The sequence below is a fragment of the Lutjanus erythropterus genome, chromosome 10 (assembly GCF_056507025.1).
Source record: "Lutjanus erythropterus isolate fLutEry1 chromosome 10, fLutEry1.hap2, whole genome shotgun sequence".
Lineage (NCBI taxonomy): Eukaryota > Metazoa > Chordata > Actinopteri > Lutjaniformes > Lutjanidae > Lutjanus > Lutjanus erythropterus.
Genome location: NC_139326.1, coordinates 62321 through 80000, shown reverse-complemented (window position 1 = coordinate 80000; position 17680 = coordinate 62321). Strand labels below are relative to the sequence as shown.

The following is a 17680-nucleotide window of genomic DNA, read 5'->3' as shown; positions in this document are numbered from 1 at the left end:
ATCTCTTTCCCTGTCCACATTGACCAGCTCTGACTGGGGGATCCCAAGGCATTCCCAGGCCAGGGTGGAGGTATAATCTCTCTGCTTAGTCCTCTTTCTGTCTTTTGGCCTCCTCCCAGCTGGACTTGCCAGAAACAACTCCCTAAGGAGGCGACCAGGTGGTATCCTTACAAGATGAACCACCTCAACTAGCAGTTTTCTATGCAAAGGAGCAGCTGTTCTACTCTGCCTCCCTCACGAAAGACTGAGCTTCTCATTTTATCTCTAAGGGAGACTAGGGTTAGGGTATCACTCCCACTGTTCCAGTTCTCCAGCTCATCTCATGGTCTATTGTCCCCTAACTCAAGAATAAGACCCCGAGAAACTTGAACTTATTCCCTACTTGGAGTAGACATTCCACTGATATCCTGCTGAGGACCTTGACCTCAGATTTAGAGGATCTTAATCTCAGCCACTTCACACTCAGTTGTGAAACGACCCAGTGAGCACCAGAGGTCACAGACTGATGATGCCACCAGGACCACATGATCTGCACAAAGCAGTGATGCAATCTTCAGTCCATTAAACCACAACCTTTCACCTCCACAACTACACTGCTAGACCCTCTCGATGAATATCACAGACAAGATCGATGATGAGCTGCCACCCTGACGGAGGACAACTGTTGACAGGAAAGAGTCCGGGCACAGCTCTTGCTTTGGGCGTACAGAGATCGGATGGCCCTGAGCAGTGACCCTCTCACCCCATTCTTCCACAGCATCTCCCACAATATTTTCTGGGAAACCCAGTCATATGCCTTCTCCAAATATAGAAAACACATGTAGACTGGATGGGTGTACTCCCAGGACTTCTCTAGTGATTCTTGTGAAGGTGAAAAGCTGGACTGTCAGTCCATGGCCAGGGCACAATCCACTTTGTTCCTTCTGACCCTCCTTTCCAGCACCTTATAGTAGACTTTCTCAGGGAGGCTAGGTAATGTGATGCCTCTAAAATGGGCACACACCTTCTGGTTCCCCTTCCGAAGAGGGGAACCACCACCCTAGTCTGCCAATCCTGAGGCACTGCCCCAGACTTCCACGCAATGTTGAAGAGAAATATCATTAATCAACACCCAAAGCCTTCAGCATTTCTGGGCAGATTTCATCAATGTCCAGGACTTTACCACTATGGTTCAATGTCCACAATCCCCACAATGATGCCAGAAAAGCCAGAGATAGGAGCTGACGGTCTCCAGGACAGGGACCTTCTCCAGACATTCCCAGTTCACTTGCACCACTTGTTTGGGCTCTCAGCACCAGTTGGTGATTAGTTGACAGCTCAGCCACTGTCTTCACCCAAATGTCCAATATATGCAGCATCACATCAGATGATAGGATAACAAAACTGATCATTGACCTTTGACTTAGGGTGCTCTGGTACCATGTACACTGCTCAAACATGGTGTTTGTCATGGGCAGTCTATGACTAACAGTTCAGATCAGGGAGACTGTTCCCCTCCAACTGTCTCCATTATTGCCCATGTGTGCTGAGGAATACAGTCCAACACCTATCAAGGAACGAGGTTCCCGAGCTGAGGCTGCAAAGCCCCAGCAGATCTAACACTCCACTTCCTGCACAACCTCTGGCTCTAGGCTTCCTCCATGCAGTGTACTTGTTCCTCACTCTTGATTGAGGTTCTTTTGAACCATTCTTTGTCGGACCCCTTGCCTGAGACCAGTTGGCTATGGGAGTCCCTACCAGGAGGCTTCAGACAACACAACATCCCGGTTTAAAGAGACACACAAACTTCTCCACCTTGGTTCCCTGGAGCGTTCCACCCGTAAACAGGTGACAGTGTTGGTATTAAAGGGGAATTCTCAAAGGACTCAGTTGTTCCACCTTGGATGGGGTGAGGTCCACCACTTTGTGACAAACTCCAACTGTTTAACAACATTTGTCAGCACAAACTGCAGGAATTTAGAGATTTCATCATCTACAATCCACAATACAATTAAAAGATTCAGAGAATCTGGAGAAATATACACATAAGGAGCACAGCTTAAAACCAACACTGAATGTCTGTGACCTTTGACCTCTCAGGCAGCACTGCATTAAAAACTGCAATAAAAACCCATATCATTGTATAAAGTATTACATGGACGCAGGAACACTTTGGAAAACCATTGTCAGTAAACATAGTTTGTCGCTGCATCAACAAAGGCAAGTTCTCAGACCTAATCCATGTGCACAGACCTGAAGTGGGTATATAGACTCTCACCCAAGAAGCATGGCTGCAGCTAAAAACAGTGTTCCTCTTTGATGTCGAAGTCCTCTGACATTTTCTTCTTTGTTGAAACTTTGTGAAGTTAGCCATGCCGCTTGGGCGAGAGCTGTGTACCCGCTTCAGGCATGTGCACATGGATCAGGTCTGAGAGGCTACAGTTGACATTTAGGCTAAAAACATGGTGTAAATGGCATCGTTTGGGTCAAATTTTGATGTCACGGGTTACAGACACTTGGATTACACCACACGAGCAGTATGGATACATTTTGTCCAGGTTTTTTATGTTCTTTTTTTTACATTTTAAAAATGGTCACCATTCACTTCAATTGTACTTGATTTGGCTGCAATGCTGTTTTCTGCTGAAGCTCCAGGAGTGTTTTGTGAACTGGAGATACTCACCCATCCTCACATCAGCACAGGGGTGACTAAATATTGAGTGAAATTTCATTTTTGGTTGAACTATCACTTTAAGACCATGCAAAAAGAAAGACAGATATCAACAACATCCAGAGACACTGCAGACGTCTCTGGACCAGAGCTCATCTGAGACGGACGGACGCAAAGAGGAAAAGTGTCCTGTGGTTTGACGAGTCCACATTTCAGACTGTTTTCACTGATCATGGACGTCGTGTCCTCCAGACTAAAGAGGAAAAGGACCATCCAGATTATTACCAGCACTAAGTTCATCACTGACGTGGTGCATTTAAAGGCACAAAATACAACAACAGAGACATCCTGTTGTTGAACACCTGAAATTGTATATCAAGCAAGAATGATAAAAAAATTTCACTTTCAAAACTTCATCAATTATTATTTCATAAACTCTGACTGAGTGTGTATCACAGTGGTAAACATGATCCTGTCACAACACAATGACTGGATATTTACAAAAACAATGTATTGTATTCAACTGGATCAGGTTGAAAAGGATTTAAAAGGCTTTGCATTCTGTATTTATTTATGTTTTACACAACATCCCATTGTTTTTGTTAATGGTGTTATAATGTCAGCTGCAGTTTGTGCAGTTGTTTTTGTCCACTCTGTACCTTCATGTGTCTGTGTTTCAGCTTGTGGGAAGCTGACAGGAATATCTGAGCCAATCACCATCAAGACATCTGGATCAAGGTTTGGATCATGGATGACTGACCCGGTTGCTCCGGCTGGAGACAACAGAGTGAGTCTGAGCAGCAAACAACAACAACAAAATAGAACAGTTTGCTGTTTTATTTTCTTGCTATTGAATATTTTTGTTGCTGTTGTTTGTGTTTGTTTTTCTTGTAGGTTTATTGTATTTTCTTGTTGTTATTGCATATTGGTGTTGTTTGTCGTTGTTGTATGTTGCTGTTGTTGTTGGTTGTTGTATTTTACTGCTGTGATTTTTCAGTGTTATTTGTTGTATGATGCTGTTGCGTACAAGAATAATAACAATGACAAACACACACACAAAATAAAAACAGCAATATACAGCAAAACTAAAACAGAGCAACATACAAGAAGAGCAGTAACATACATCAGTGACAATCACACAACATACAACAACAAAATACAGCAAACATACAAGAACAATAACAACGGTTGCAACAGTATTCAGCAACAATAAACTACAGCAATAAACATACAAGAAAAATAACGTACTGAGGCTGTTGTGTCCTCAGCAGCTGCTGTGGGTTTGACTCCCGCCTACAGACCATTGCTACATATCGTCCCCCTTCTTTTTCTCCCCCCTCCTCTAATATCTTCAGCTGTCCTTTAAAATAAAAGCAAAAAACTCACCTCCAAATTTAAGAAAATACAACAAATATACAGCAACAACAACAAAAAACAGCAACAAGTAAACGTGTAGTTGATTTTGTTTATGCTTTTTTGCCTTCCAGGTGTGGTACATGGATGGTTACCATAACAACCGGTTTGTGAGGGAATACCAGTCAATGTACGACTTCATGACGACAGATAACTTCACGTCTCACCGGCTGCCCCACCCCTGGTCAGGTACAGGTCAGGTGGTTTATAATGGCTCCATTTACTTCAACAAGTTCCAGAGTCACACCATCATCAAGTTTGACTTCAGCACTTCGCTCATCAGCCGCTCCCGACAGCTCGACTTCGCTGGCTACAACAACATGTACCACTACTCCTGGGGAGGGCACTCTGACATCGACCTCATGGTGGATGAGGGCGGACTCTGGGCCGTCTATGCCACCAATCAGAATGCCGGAAACATCGTCCTGAGCCAGTTAAACCCAAACACTCTGCAGATCATCCGCAGCTGGAGCACCAACCACCCCAAACGTAGCGCTGGTGAGGCCTTCATGATCTGTGGAACACTGTATGTCACTAATGGGTACTCCGGAGGAACCAAAGTGTACTACGCCTATTCCACCAACTCCTCCACCTACGAGTACATCGACATCCCTCTGACCAATAAATACAGCCACCTGTCAATGCTTGACTACAACCCCCGAGACCGAGCGCTGTATGCGTGGAACAACGGACACCAAGTTCTGTACAACGTAACACTGTACCACATCATACAGTAAAGGTACAAATACTACAAAATGTTACACTGTACCACATCATACAGTAAAGGTACAAATACTACAAATACTACAAAATGTTACACTGTACCACATCATACAGTGACACTGAAGAATAGAGTAATATTGGAGAATAAATACGTTAATTTATTTTATATATATACACATATATATTAGGGGTGTGTATGTCACTGACTGAGACGATTCGATACGTATCTCGATACACGTTCAACGATACAATATATTTTATAAACCTTTAAGTGGCCAACGATTCGGTTCGATACGATTCAGCTCCGTCACGATACGATAAGATAAAATACAATATGATGCAATACAAGACAATGCAATGTGTCAGTTTTCACATTTTGATTCAATTAATGCTCCATGTGTAGAGAGATGTTAGTGTCAAAACATCCTGATCGTTTGACTAAATATAGTAACAGAGACAGAGAGGAGACGTTACAGTGATGTCATCGTCTTATTATGAGTCTCATGTGTAAATGAGATAAATGAGAAACTTTCAAACTGTTTAAAATGTGAGTATTTGTGCAGCGAGACGATGAGCTGCTGTGTTTCATATTCAGAGTTCTGTGGTTCAGATCAGTGTGGAGGAACAGTGAAGTGTTTCCTGTTCTCACAGTCACATGACGTCTCTCTCCTCTGCTGTCAGACATGTTTTACATCAATCATCTGCAGCAGCGTTTCTCATCTTTCTTATGAAACACAAACTTATTCTACGCTTAAGAAAGTTTGGTGGTGTGACACGGTACAATGTCACTTCTGTCGTTGTTTTCAGCGCCGTCTGTTATGAGCAAATGAAGGGGAGACACAGGAGAGGGAGGAGGGAGCGCTTGTTTTGTGAGCGCGGCAGCAGGCGTCCAGTGAGGGCGGTGCAGGCAGAGACAGCGGGAGAGAGAAGACGGAGGGAAGTTAACAGCGGCAGCTCCCTGATGCCAAAATTAAACATATGCGCATCCCAATGAGACGTATCGATACGCTGGTGCTGCATCGATTTGTTTCAGATTCATGTTCAGCTTTTTACCGATGCGGGTCGTCAGAACCGATGCACTCGTATCGAACACATTAAAGTCTGATGCATCGGATACATGAGTGAATCATTACACCCCTGAGATATATATATATATATATATATATATATACACACACACACACACACACACACACACACAGATAAGATTTATTGCGTTCTCTGACCTGTATAAAGTCAGAGAGCTCAGGTTCATTTACATTCCTCCTGGACACACAGGGGTTTATGAGCTTAGCTTAGCACAAAGACTAGAATTGAAGAAACATTTTAGGTTTAACCATAGTCAGCATAATGTATTCTTTTTACCTTTACCTGTGTACCTGTGAACACCTGTTCAACAAACAACACAGAATATGTAAACATGGAAACCAGACACACTTGTTAGAAAGTGATGGAACTACGCTATCAGTTTCCAGTCTTTGTGCTAAGCTAGGCTAATAGTTCTCTGTCCTGGATTGTGCGACTGTTAATGTTGATCTTTCATCACATAAATATAAAGTTACATCTGACCACAGTTTTTGGTTTGTTTGTTTGTTTTGGACACAAACACATGTGAAATGTAAACACTAACACAATTACAAAGAAATTAAACTCACAACAAAAGTCACTGAAATGTTTGAAATATTTGATGATGCGTAAATAAGAATGCTACACTTTTTTAATGAACAGATTTTTTTTCTGAATTTTCTGAAATCAGATGTACTGTTCTTACACTGAAGTAATAATAATAATAATAATAATGATGATGATGATGATGATGATGATGAATAAATCTTTTACTACTGTTATGTATTTTACAGCGATACAAAACATATACAGTCTCTCTTTTCCAATAATACCCTCAGTTTTTAAATAATTTGTCGTAGGTTTAGCAGGGCTACCCGACACCGTTCTGTCCATCTTTTCATGTGGACTCAGCACACTATAAGCATTCTGGGAGGTGTAGTCCCTCAACAGCTTCTAGTACACAAAGTTCCACCTCAGCTGATTGCTGTGAAGGTGAAACTTTCCAAATACTCACTGAGCTGCAGACATTATCATCTATAATCAATATCTTCTGACATTTTATGTACCAAATAGTTATTTGATTAATTGACAAAAATTACCGCCAGATTGATTGATAGACATGAGCAAACATGTTCCACATGTTTTCACGTTTCGACTGACAAGATCATGACAGAATTAATTTATTAATGGACAGAATATTTAACAGATTAATCAATAATCAAAATAATGTTTGTATAACTTTGCTGAGACTCTGCAGCTCAGTGATTAATTGAGGATTTTCTTCAGTTCTATGTTTTTATTTTTCAAACCTCTTAAGTATTTGACTGGTGTGTGTAAATGTAATGTTATGAAAGCAGAGAATGCTATTAAAAGATTATAATTATTTACTGGGAGTTTGTCATTCGTTTGTCATTTTTTTATTATTACTTCCTCTTTATGTTTTGTTCAGATCAGTTCTCCATTTAATGTTTTTACAGTGGAGTCATGAAGTGTTCTGACCTGATGAAACAGTATCACTCAGTTTAACCACGAGCCTTAAACAGCTGACGTATTTGGATTCAATCATTGATGGTGTCTTGTTTTTTGTTTTTATATACAAGTCAAATAAAGAGGCTCCACTTGATGAATAAACTTTCCTTCTGCTGTTCATGTTTCAGTTACTCAACCCTGTAACACAGTTTACATCATATCAAATACATAGGGTTGGCTAAGGATATACAGTATCTCACAAAAGTGAGTACACCCCTCACATTTCTGCAAATATTTAATTACATCTTTTCATGGTACAACACTGAAGAAATGACACTTTGATACAATGTGAAGTAGTCAGTGTACAGCTTATATAACAGTGTAAATTTACTGTCCTCTCAAATAATTCAATACACAGCCATTAATAAGTACGAACACCTGTAGGTGAAAATGTCCGAATTGAGCCCAAAGTGTTAATATTTTGTGTTGCCACCGTTATCTTCCAGCACCGTCTTAACCCCCTTGGACGTTGAGTTCACAGGTTGTTACTGCAATCCTTGTCCACAATGACATCATGGGGCTCGTTAATGTTAGAGACCTTGTGTTGCTCCAGCTTCTGTTTGAAGATGACCCACAGGGTTAGACTAAGGGGGTGAAAGCAGGGATGGCAACATGTTGCCGAACTCAGGGAAGTGAGATAGAGCGATGGGACTTTGACCTACCCCTGTATTTGTGGACGTTCCGAATCCAATGGTACCTGTGTTGAGTCTCTAGCACGTACGGTTCCCGAGATACGACCAATTGAAATGCGCGCATAGGGTTACATTAGGTATATGGGTGATAACCATGATGGACAAATTTGTCCATCCTCAACGGAGCGAGATAGAGCGACGGGACTTTCACCTACCCCCCCATTTGTCTATACCCTAAGTCCAACGGTACCACCCCCAAGTCTCTAGGACTTACCGTTCAAAAGTTGTTGCCAAACATGTGAGATATAGACACGGGTCCTTGACCTACCCCCACATTAACGTGGCTGCTCTTCCCACCGGTGGCACTGCCGAACCTCTAGGACCACAAGTTCCCGAGTTATTCCAAAAGTCATAAAGACGCATCTCACTCATTACAGACAGGTGCGAACCGTCCCCAAACGCCCCCAGAAAAAATCTCAAGTCCCTACCTCTAACCGAGAGATCGAGCCAATTAAATCCACTCCATTTTAAGTTCATAACTCGTGCCAGGAATGTCCCACAGACGTGGTTCTGGTATCCCCAGGATCGGACCAACCTCCCGAAGCCACCCCTATAGTTTTGGGGTCGATAGCGCCACCTAGCGGAAAAAAAGTTACTTACCCCAGTAACATTCCCCATGGAGTCCAGATGGTCCAAAACGTGCTCCTCAACCCTCTGAGTGACATTTTAGGCCAATGACACTTAGTCAGATTTTCATACTTTGATATTACACATTTACTTCCATTTTTCCCTATAACTCAGAAACTGTGCATTCTAGAGACTCGCCAGTGGTTGCGTGTACACTAATTCGACCATGCTGAACACGCCAGTCTTGGTCCCGTGTGTCTACGACCTTCCGTTCCCAAGATACAGCAAAAAATGTATTTTTTTTGCAATTTTCGCCCACTTCCTGATGTCGTACGGCGTCGGGCCTGGCACCGTTGGAAAGCCCATCCTCAATAATTTGGGGGTAGGAGTTGGTTCCAAGTCTCTAACGCGTAGGAAACAAAAGTTATTTGAAGAAATGTAAACCGACACGCCCACTCTTTTTAGCGCAAAGCATTGTGGGTATCAAAAATACAGGTTTTTCCTCAATAACTCCACTCAGGAAGATTGGATCATCATAAGAAATACATTTCTGTAATCCTGGCATCCTCCCGGTCGAGATGACATACATATCTCAAAAAAATTTTTCGGCACCATCGTACAGGTTTCTAGTCAGGTCAGCTAAGTACTTATTTGTCAACAAATGCAGTTTTGAAGTTGTAAGAAAGAAGTTTGGGCTGTATTTTGGGATTGGTTAGTGTAGAAAACATAGAATAGCAGCTTCAGACTTTCTAGATGATGTTTGGATTGACAACAGTATTGTGTTGAGTGCTGTTCGGTAATTTCCAGAGATTGAGGATTTTTTACAGGCACATGTCAACGTAGCTGTACACTGTACAACACTGCCCCGAGCAAGTTCTGTGTTTGACTTAGGTAAAGGTATAATAACCACGATTGGGAAAGTCCGATCCTCAACTGTAAGAGTTAGAGCCTTGAGATTGCGGCTACCCCCCCATTTTCATGTACCCGGAGTCCAATGGTGGCACCCCCGTCACTCTAGGACAAAGTCTTCAAAAGTTATGTGTGTTTTTTGTGTCTAAGTTTTTCCCAAGAGTTAGGGTTAGGATGAGGAAACTGCGCCCCTCTCTTCCGCGAGACGGGAGGTGCACGCTCCATCCACCTCTCATCCCTCCTCCGGTCCCATGTGGGTTCAAAAGTCCGCTGGCGGCGTCTGCCACTGCGGACTATTGTCCAGTCCTCAGAGGGACCCATTATCCAGTGGGTTTCCCTATTTGTTTTTAATGTGTCTCAAAAAGTACAAATAAAATGTTTTTTTTAAAAAATATTTATTTTTCCAAAAAATGAAATGAAATTATTATTTATTAATAAACAAAGAAAGGTGTGCGGACGACGTTTCGACCTATATAGGTCTTCCTCAGGTCCAAATAAAACAAATAAAAGCGCACACAAAAGAACTGCTGCTGCTAGTTCGCTGGAGAGCTGTTGCCAGGTCGAGAGCCAAATAAAGAATGAGCTCTCCCTGGAGCCACACCCTTATATAACCTCTGACGTCCACCAAGTTTTAGCCTTTTTTAATAAGGAAATGAATTTGAACTACTTTTACTTTTAAATTTTTAACCCTTTAATCCCCAAATATAATGAAATGCCTTAAATAAAATATAGAAAAATTACTTTTAATAACCCCATTAATTTTTAAATAAATGTTTTAACCCTCAAACCCCCAAATGAATTTATTTTTATTTTTTTTACATCCAAATGAATTAAATTATGGTTTGTCAGACTAAAACATTTTTAATCTTCATACACCACTCATGAATTAATACATATTTTTTTATTTTTTTACAATGAACTATCAATATGTTTAACCCCTTCCTTCCCAAGTGATTGGGGTTAGGCAAGGGTAGTGGTGGTTAGGGTTAGGTGTAGGAATTATTATCTCGATGACTTCCCTGGGTTAGGGTTAGGTATTTGGATAAGAATCCTGCTCCCTAGGCTAGGCCCAGGTACAAGTAGTGCACGGTCCATCAGAAGGACTCCAATAAGGTCCCCCAAGCTCCCACACAAACATTAAACATTTTTAGTTTTTAACACATACAATATTAGTTTACATTTTTGGTTTTTACAAATTTTTGGTTTTGAGTAAAACCTTCTTTTAGTTTTTAGTAATCCCATTGCCCTAAGGCATTGGGTTATCAAAAAATTAGACCTATAGTCTGATCAGTGAGCGCGCAACGTTTCGGCCTATGTCAGCCTTCTTCAGGCGCGCTGATCTAATGGTCAAATGAGCTGGCCTGTTCTGTCTCAGCTCCTTTTATACCCGCTGGCATTCCCTTTCACACTCCTCCCTTTACTGACTTTACTCTTTCCCTGCCTTTTTCTTCTGCTTAACATTTTATTTAGGTAACATGTTTTTATGTTTGTAGGTCCCAGTAAGTATTATTTTTTTCTTCTTTTACAGGGTCAGGTAGGTATTTTTTATTTATTATTTTTATATTTTAGGTTCAAATTTTAGGTAAGTATTTCTTTTTTATAGGTATTTTTTCTCTTTTTTCTTATTTTAGGTTCAAATTTTAGGTAAGTATTTCTTTTATAGGTAAGAGGTAAGTATTTCCTTTATAGGTATTTGGTAAGTATTAATTTGTTTTTTTATTCTTTCCTTCCTATTCTGTCTTTCCTTCACCTCCTTCCCGTTCCACTTTGTTTCCCTTTTATCTCCTTCCCTTTCCTTCTTCTAATTCCTCCTTTCCTTCTCTTTTGCCTCTCCTTGTCTTCTCCCTTTCTTCAACTGTGCTGAACCAAGGCGTCTCTTCCCATCGTCTGTTTAGGCTTTTTCTTTGGTTTATATATTCACTTGGGTTCTTGAATTTAAAGACTTCCGGTTAGCCTGGTTAACAAAATTTAGATTAGGATAGGTTAGGGGGCATAGGATTTGGGTTAGAGTAGTTAGTCTTGGGATTAGAATAGGATTAGTGGGGCAAATTGGGTTAGGTTGGGATTAATCGGGATAGGACAGAATTGGGCATCTTCAAATTGGGTTTGGGTTTAGGTAAGACCAAATTACGGACCTTGGGGTTAGAATAAATACTTGGGTTGGGCTTGAAACAGACAAATTTAGAATCCAAAACAATAAAAATCTAATTGGGCATATCCAAATTGCAGGTTCAGGGTATAGGGTAAGTTGGAGGGGTGGGGGGGTATAGCCAATAGGGCTTAAAAAATTAATAGAGCAAGGGAAACCCCACTAGACCCCCTCGAGGCACTGGCCGGTTAGGTATTTGGATAAGAATCCTGCTCCCTAGGCTAGGCCCAGGTACAAGTAGTGCACGGTCCATCAGAAGGACTCCAATAAGGTCCCCCAAGCTCCCACACAAACATTAAACATTTTTAGTTTTTAACACATACAATATTAGTTTACATTTTTGGTTTTTACAAATTTTTGGTTTTGAGTAAAACCTTCTTTTAGTTTTTAGTAATCCCATTGCCCTAAGGCATTGGGTTATCAAAAAATTAGACCTATAGTCTGATCAGTGAGCGCGCAACGTTTCGGCCTATGTCAGCCTTCTTCAGGCGCGCTGATCTAATGGTCAAATGAGCTGGCCTGTTCTGTCTCAGCTCCTTTTATACCCGCTGGCATTCCCTTTCACACTCCTCCCTTTACTGACTTTACTCTTTCCCTGCCTTTTTCTTCTGCTTAACATTTTATTTAGGTAACATGTTTTTATGTTTGTAGGTCCCAGTAAGTATTATTTTTTTCTTCTTTTACAGGGTCAGGTAGGTATTTTTTATTTATTATTTTTATATTTTAGGTTCAAATTTTAGGTAAGTATTTCTTTTTTATAGGTATTTTTTCTCTTTTTTCTTATTTTAGGTTCAAATTTTAGGTAAGTATTTCTTTTATAGGTAAGAGGTAAGTATTTCCTTTATAGGTATTTGGTAAGTATTAATTTGTTTTTTTATTCTTTCCTTCCTATTCTGTCTTTCCTTCACCTCCTTCCCGTTCCACTTTGTTTCCCTTTTATCTCCTTCCCTTTCCTTCTTCTAATTCCTCCTTTCCTTCTCTTTTGCCTCTCCTTGTCTTCTCCCTTTCTTCAACTGTGCTGAACCAAGGCGTCTCTTCCCATCGTCTGTTTAGGCTTTTTCTTTGGTTTATATATTCACTTGGGTTCTTGAATTTAAAGACTTCCGGTTAGCCTGGTTAACAAAATTTAGATTAGGATAGGTTAGGGGGCATAGGATTTGGGTTAGAGTAGTTAGTCTTGGGATTAGAATAGGATTAGTGGGGCAAATTGGGTTAGGTTGGGATTAATCGGGATAGGACAGAATTGGGCATCTTCAAATTGGGTTTGGGTTTAGGTAAGACCAAATTACGGACCTTGGGGTTAGAATAAATACTTGGGTTGGGCTTGAAACAGACAAATTTAGAATCCAAAACAATAAAAATCTAATTGGGCATATCCAAATTGCAGGTTCAGGGTATAGGGTAAGTTGGAGGGGTGGGGGGGTATAGCCAATAGGGCTTAAAAAATTAATAGAGCAAGGGAAACCCCACTAGACCCCCTCGAGGCACTGGCCGGTTAGGTATTTGGATAAGAATCCTGCTCCCTAGGCTAGGCCCAGGTACAAGTAGTGCACGGTCCATCAGAAGGACTCCAATAAGGTCCCCCAAGCTCCCACACAAACATTAAACATTTTTAGTTTTTAACACATACAATATTAGTTTACATTTTTGGTTTTTACAAATTTTTGGTTTTGAGTAAAACCTTCTTTTAGTTTTTAGTAATCCCATTGCCCTAAGGCATTGGGTTATCAAAAAATTAGACCTATAGTCTGATCAGTGAGCGCGCAACGTTTCGGCCTATGTCAGCCTTCTTCAGGCGCGCTGATCTAATGGTCAAATGAGCTGGCCTGTTCTGTCTCAGCTCCTTTTATACCCGCTGGCATTCCCTTTCACACTCCTCCCTTTACTGACTTTACTCTTTCCCTGCCTTTTTCTTCTGCTTAACATTTTATTTAGGTAACATGTTTTTATGTTTGTAGGTCCCAGTAAGTATTATTTTTTTCTTCTTTTACAGGGTCAGGTAGGTATTTTTTATTTATTATTTTTATATTTTAGGTTCAAATTTTAGGTAAGTATTTCTTTTTTATAGGTATTTTTTCTCTTTTTTCTTATTTTAGGTTCAAATTTTAGGTAAGTATTTCTTTTATAGGTAAGAGGTAAGTATTTCCTTTATAGGTATTTGGTAAGTATTAATTTGTTTTTTTATTCTTTCCTTCCTATTCTGTCTTTCCTTCACCTCCTTCCCGTTCCACTTTGTTTCCCTTTTATCTCCTTCCCTTTCCTTCTTCTAATTCCTCCTTTCCTTCTCTTTTGCCTCTCCTTGTCTTCTCCCTTTCTTCAACTGTGCTGAACCAAGGCGTCTCTTCCCATCGTCTGTTTAGGCTTTTTCTTTGGTTTATATATTCACTTGGGTTCTTGAATTTAAAGACTTCCGGTTAGCCTGGTTAACAAAATTTAGATTAGGATAGGTTAGGGGGCATAGGATTTGGGTTAGAGTAGTTAGTCTTGGGATTAGAATAGGATTAGTGGGGCAAATTGGGTTAGGTTGGGATTAATCGGGATAGGACAGAATTGGGCATCTTCAAATTGGGTTTGGGTTTAGGTAAGACCAAATTACGGACCTTGGGGTTAGAATAAATACTTGGGTTGGGCTTGAAACAGACAAATTTAGAATCCAAAACAATAAAAATCTAATTGGGCATATCCAAATTGCAGGTTCAGGGTATAGGGTAAGTTGGAGGGGTGGGGGGGTATAGCCAATAGGGCTTAAAAAATTAATAGAGCAAGGGAAACCCCACTAGACCCCCTCGAGGCACTGGCCGGTTAGGTATTTGGATAAGAATCCTGCTCCCTAGGCTAGGCCCAGGTACAAGTAGTGCACGGTCCATCAGAAGGACTCCAATAAGGTCCCCCAAGCTCCCACACAAACATTAAACATTTTTAGTTTTTAACACATACAATATTAGTTTACATTTTTGGTTTTTACAAATTTTTGGTTTTGAGTAAAACCTTCTTTTAGTTTTTAGTAATCCCATTGCCCTAAGGCATTGGGTTATCAAAAAATTAGACCTATAGTCTGATCAGTGAGCGCGCAACGTTTCGGCCTATGTCAGCCTTCTTCAGGCGCGCTGATCTAATGGTCAAATGAGCTGGCCTGTTCTGTCTCAGCTCCTTTTATACCCGCTGGCATTCCCTTTCACACTCCTCCCTTTACTGACTTTACTCTTTCCCTGCCTTTTTCTTCTGCTTAACATTTTATTTAGGTAACATGTTTTTATGTTTGTAGGTCCCAGTAAGTATTATTTTTTTCTTCTTTTACAGGGTCAGGTAGGTATTTTTTATTTATTATTTTTATATTTTAGGTTCAAATTTTAGGTAAGTATTTCTTTTTTATAGGTATTTTTTCTCTTTTTTCTTATTTTAGGTTCAAATTTTAGGTAAGTATTTCTTTTATAGGTAAGAGGTAAGTATTTCCTTTATAGGTATTTGGTAAGTATTAATTTGTTTTTTTATTCTTTCCTTCCTATTCTGTCTTTCCTTCACCTCCTTCCCGTTCCACTTTGTTTCCCTTTTATCTCCTTCCCTTTCCTTCTTCTAATTCCTCCTTTCCTTCTCTTTTGCCTCTCCTTGTCTTCTCCCTTTCTTCAACTGTGCTGAACCAAGGCGTCTCTTCCCATCGTCTGTTTAGGCTTTTTCTTTGGTTTATATATTCACTTGGGTTCTTGAATTTAAAGACTTCCGGTTAGCCTGGTTAACAAAATTTAGATTAGGATAGGTTAGGGGGCATAGGATTTGGGTTAGAGTAGTTAGTCTTGGGATTAGAATAGGATTAGTGGGGCAAATTGGGTTAGGTTGGGATTAATCGGGATAGGACAGAATTGGGCATCTTCAAATTGGGTTTGGGTTTAGGTAAGACCAAATTACGGACCTTGGGGTTAGAATAAATACTTGGGTTGGGCTTGAAACAGACAAATTTAGAATCCAAAACAATAAAAATCTAATTGGGCATATCCAAATTGCAGGTTCAGGGTATAGGGTAAGTTGGAGGGGTGGGGGGGTATAGCCAATAGGGCTTAAAAAATTAATAGAGCAAGGGAAACCCCACTAGACCCCCTCGAGGCACTGGCCGGTTAGGTATTTGGATAAGAATCCTGCTCCCTAGGCTAGGCCCAGGTACAAGTAGTGCACGGTCCATCAGAAGGACTCCAATAAGGTCCCCCAAGCTCCCACACAAACATTAAACATTTTTAGTTTTTAACACATACAATATTAGTTTACATTTTTGGTTTTTACAAATTTTTGGTTTTGAGTAAAACCTTCTTTTAGTTTTTAGTAATCCCATTGCCCTAAGGCATTGGGTTATCAAAAAATTAGACCTATAGTCTGATCAGTGAGCGCGCAACGTTTCGGCCTATGTCAGCCTTCTTCAGGCGCGCTGATCTAATGGTCAAATGAGCTGGCCTGTTCTGTCTCAGCTCCTTTTATACCCGCTGGCATTCCCTTTCACACTCCTCCCTTTACTGACTTTACTCTTTCCCTGCCTTTTTCTTCTGCTTAACATTTTATTTAGGTAACATGTTTTTATGTTTGTAGGTCCCAGTAAGTATTATTTTTTTCTTCTTTTACAGGGTCAGGTAGGTATTTTTTATTTATTATTTTTATATTTTAGGTTCAAATTTTAGGTAAGTATTTCTTTTTTATAGGTATTTTTTCTCTTTTTTCTTATTTTAGGTTCAAATTTTAGGTAAGTATTTCTTTTATAGGTAAGAGGTAAGTATTTCCTTTATAGGTATTTGGTAAGTATTAATTTGTTTTTTTATTCTTTCCTTCCTATTCTGTCTTTCCTTCACCTCCTTCCCGTTCCACTTTGTTTCCCTTTTATCTCCTTCCCTTTCCTTCTTCTAATTCCTCCTTTCCTTCTCTTTTGCCTCTCCTTGTCTTCTCCCTTTCTTCAACTGTGCTGAACCAAGGCGTCTCTTCCCATCGTCTGTTTAGGCTTTTTCTTTGGTTTATATATTCACTTGGGTTCTTGAATTTAAAGACTTCCGGTTAGCCTGGTTAACAAAATTTAGATTAGGATAGGTTAGGGGGCATAGGATTTGGGTTAGAGTAGTTAGTCTTGGGATTAGAATAGGATTAGTGGGGCAAATTGGGTTAGGTTGGGATTAATCGGGATAGGACAGAATTGGGCATCTTCAAATTGGGTTTGGGTTTAGGTAAGACCAAATTACGGACCTTGGGGTTAGAATAAATACTTGGGTTGGGCTTGAAACAGACAAATTTAGAATCCAAAACAATAAAAATCTAATTGGGCATATCCAAATTGCAGGTTCAGGGTATAGGGTAAGTTGGAGGGGTGGGGGGGTATAGCCAATAGGGCTTAAAAAATTAATAGAGCAAGGGAAACCCCACTAGACCCCCTCGAGGCACTGGCCGGTTAGGTATTTGGATAAGAATCCTGCTCCCTAGGCTAGGCCCAGGTACAAGTAGTGCACGGTCCATCAGAAGGACTCCAATAAGGTCCCCCAAGCTCCCACACAAACATTAAACATTTTTAGTTTTTAACACATACAATATTAGTTTACATTTTTGGTTTTTACAAATTTTTGGTTTTGAGTAAAACCTTCTTTTAGTTTTTAGTAATCCCATTGCCCTAAGGCATTGGGTTATCAAAAAATTAGACCTATAGTCTGATCAGTGAGCGCGCAACGTTTCGGCCTATGTCAGCCTTCTTCAGGCGCGCTGATCTAATGGTCAAATGAGCTGGCCTGTTCTGTCTCAGCTCCTTTTATACCCGCTGGCATTCCCTTTCACACTCCTCCCTTTACTGACTTTACTCTTTCCCTGCCTTTTTCTTCTGCTTAACATTTTATTTAGGTAACATGTTTTTATGTTTGTAGGTCCCAGTAAGTATTATTTTTTTCTTCTTTTACAGGGTCAGGTAGGTATTTTTTATTTATTATTTTTATATTTTAGGTTCAAATTTTAGGTAAGTATTTCTTT

General features: G+C 40.2%; 1 protein-coding gene across 1 annotated transcript in view; it reads left to right on the top strand.

Moving 5' to 3' along the window:
* Window positions 1-4963, top strand: part of LOC146319673 (noelin-like) — an 8417-nt gene extending 3454 nt beyond the window's left edge. The window contains exons 5-6 of the mRNA XM_084729379.1: window positions 3331-3437; window positions 4138-4963. Of these exons, the coding sequence (XP_084585505.1) occupies window positions 3331-3437; window positions 4138-4800 (770 nt within the window). The 3' untranslated portion in view covers window positions 4801-4963. The remainder of the gene's footprint in view (window positions 1-3330; window positions 3438-4137) is intronic.
* The last annotated feature ends 12717 nt before the right edge of the window (window positions 4964-17680 follow it).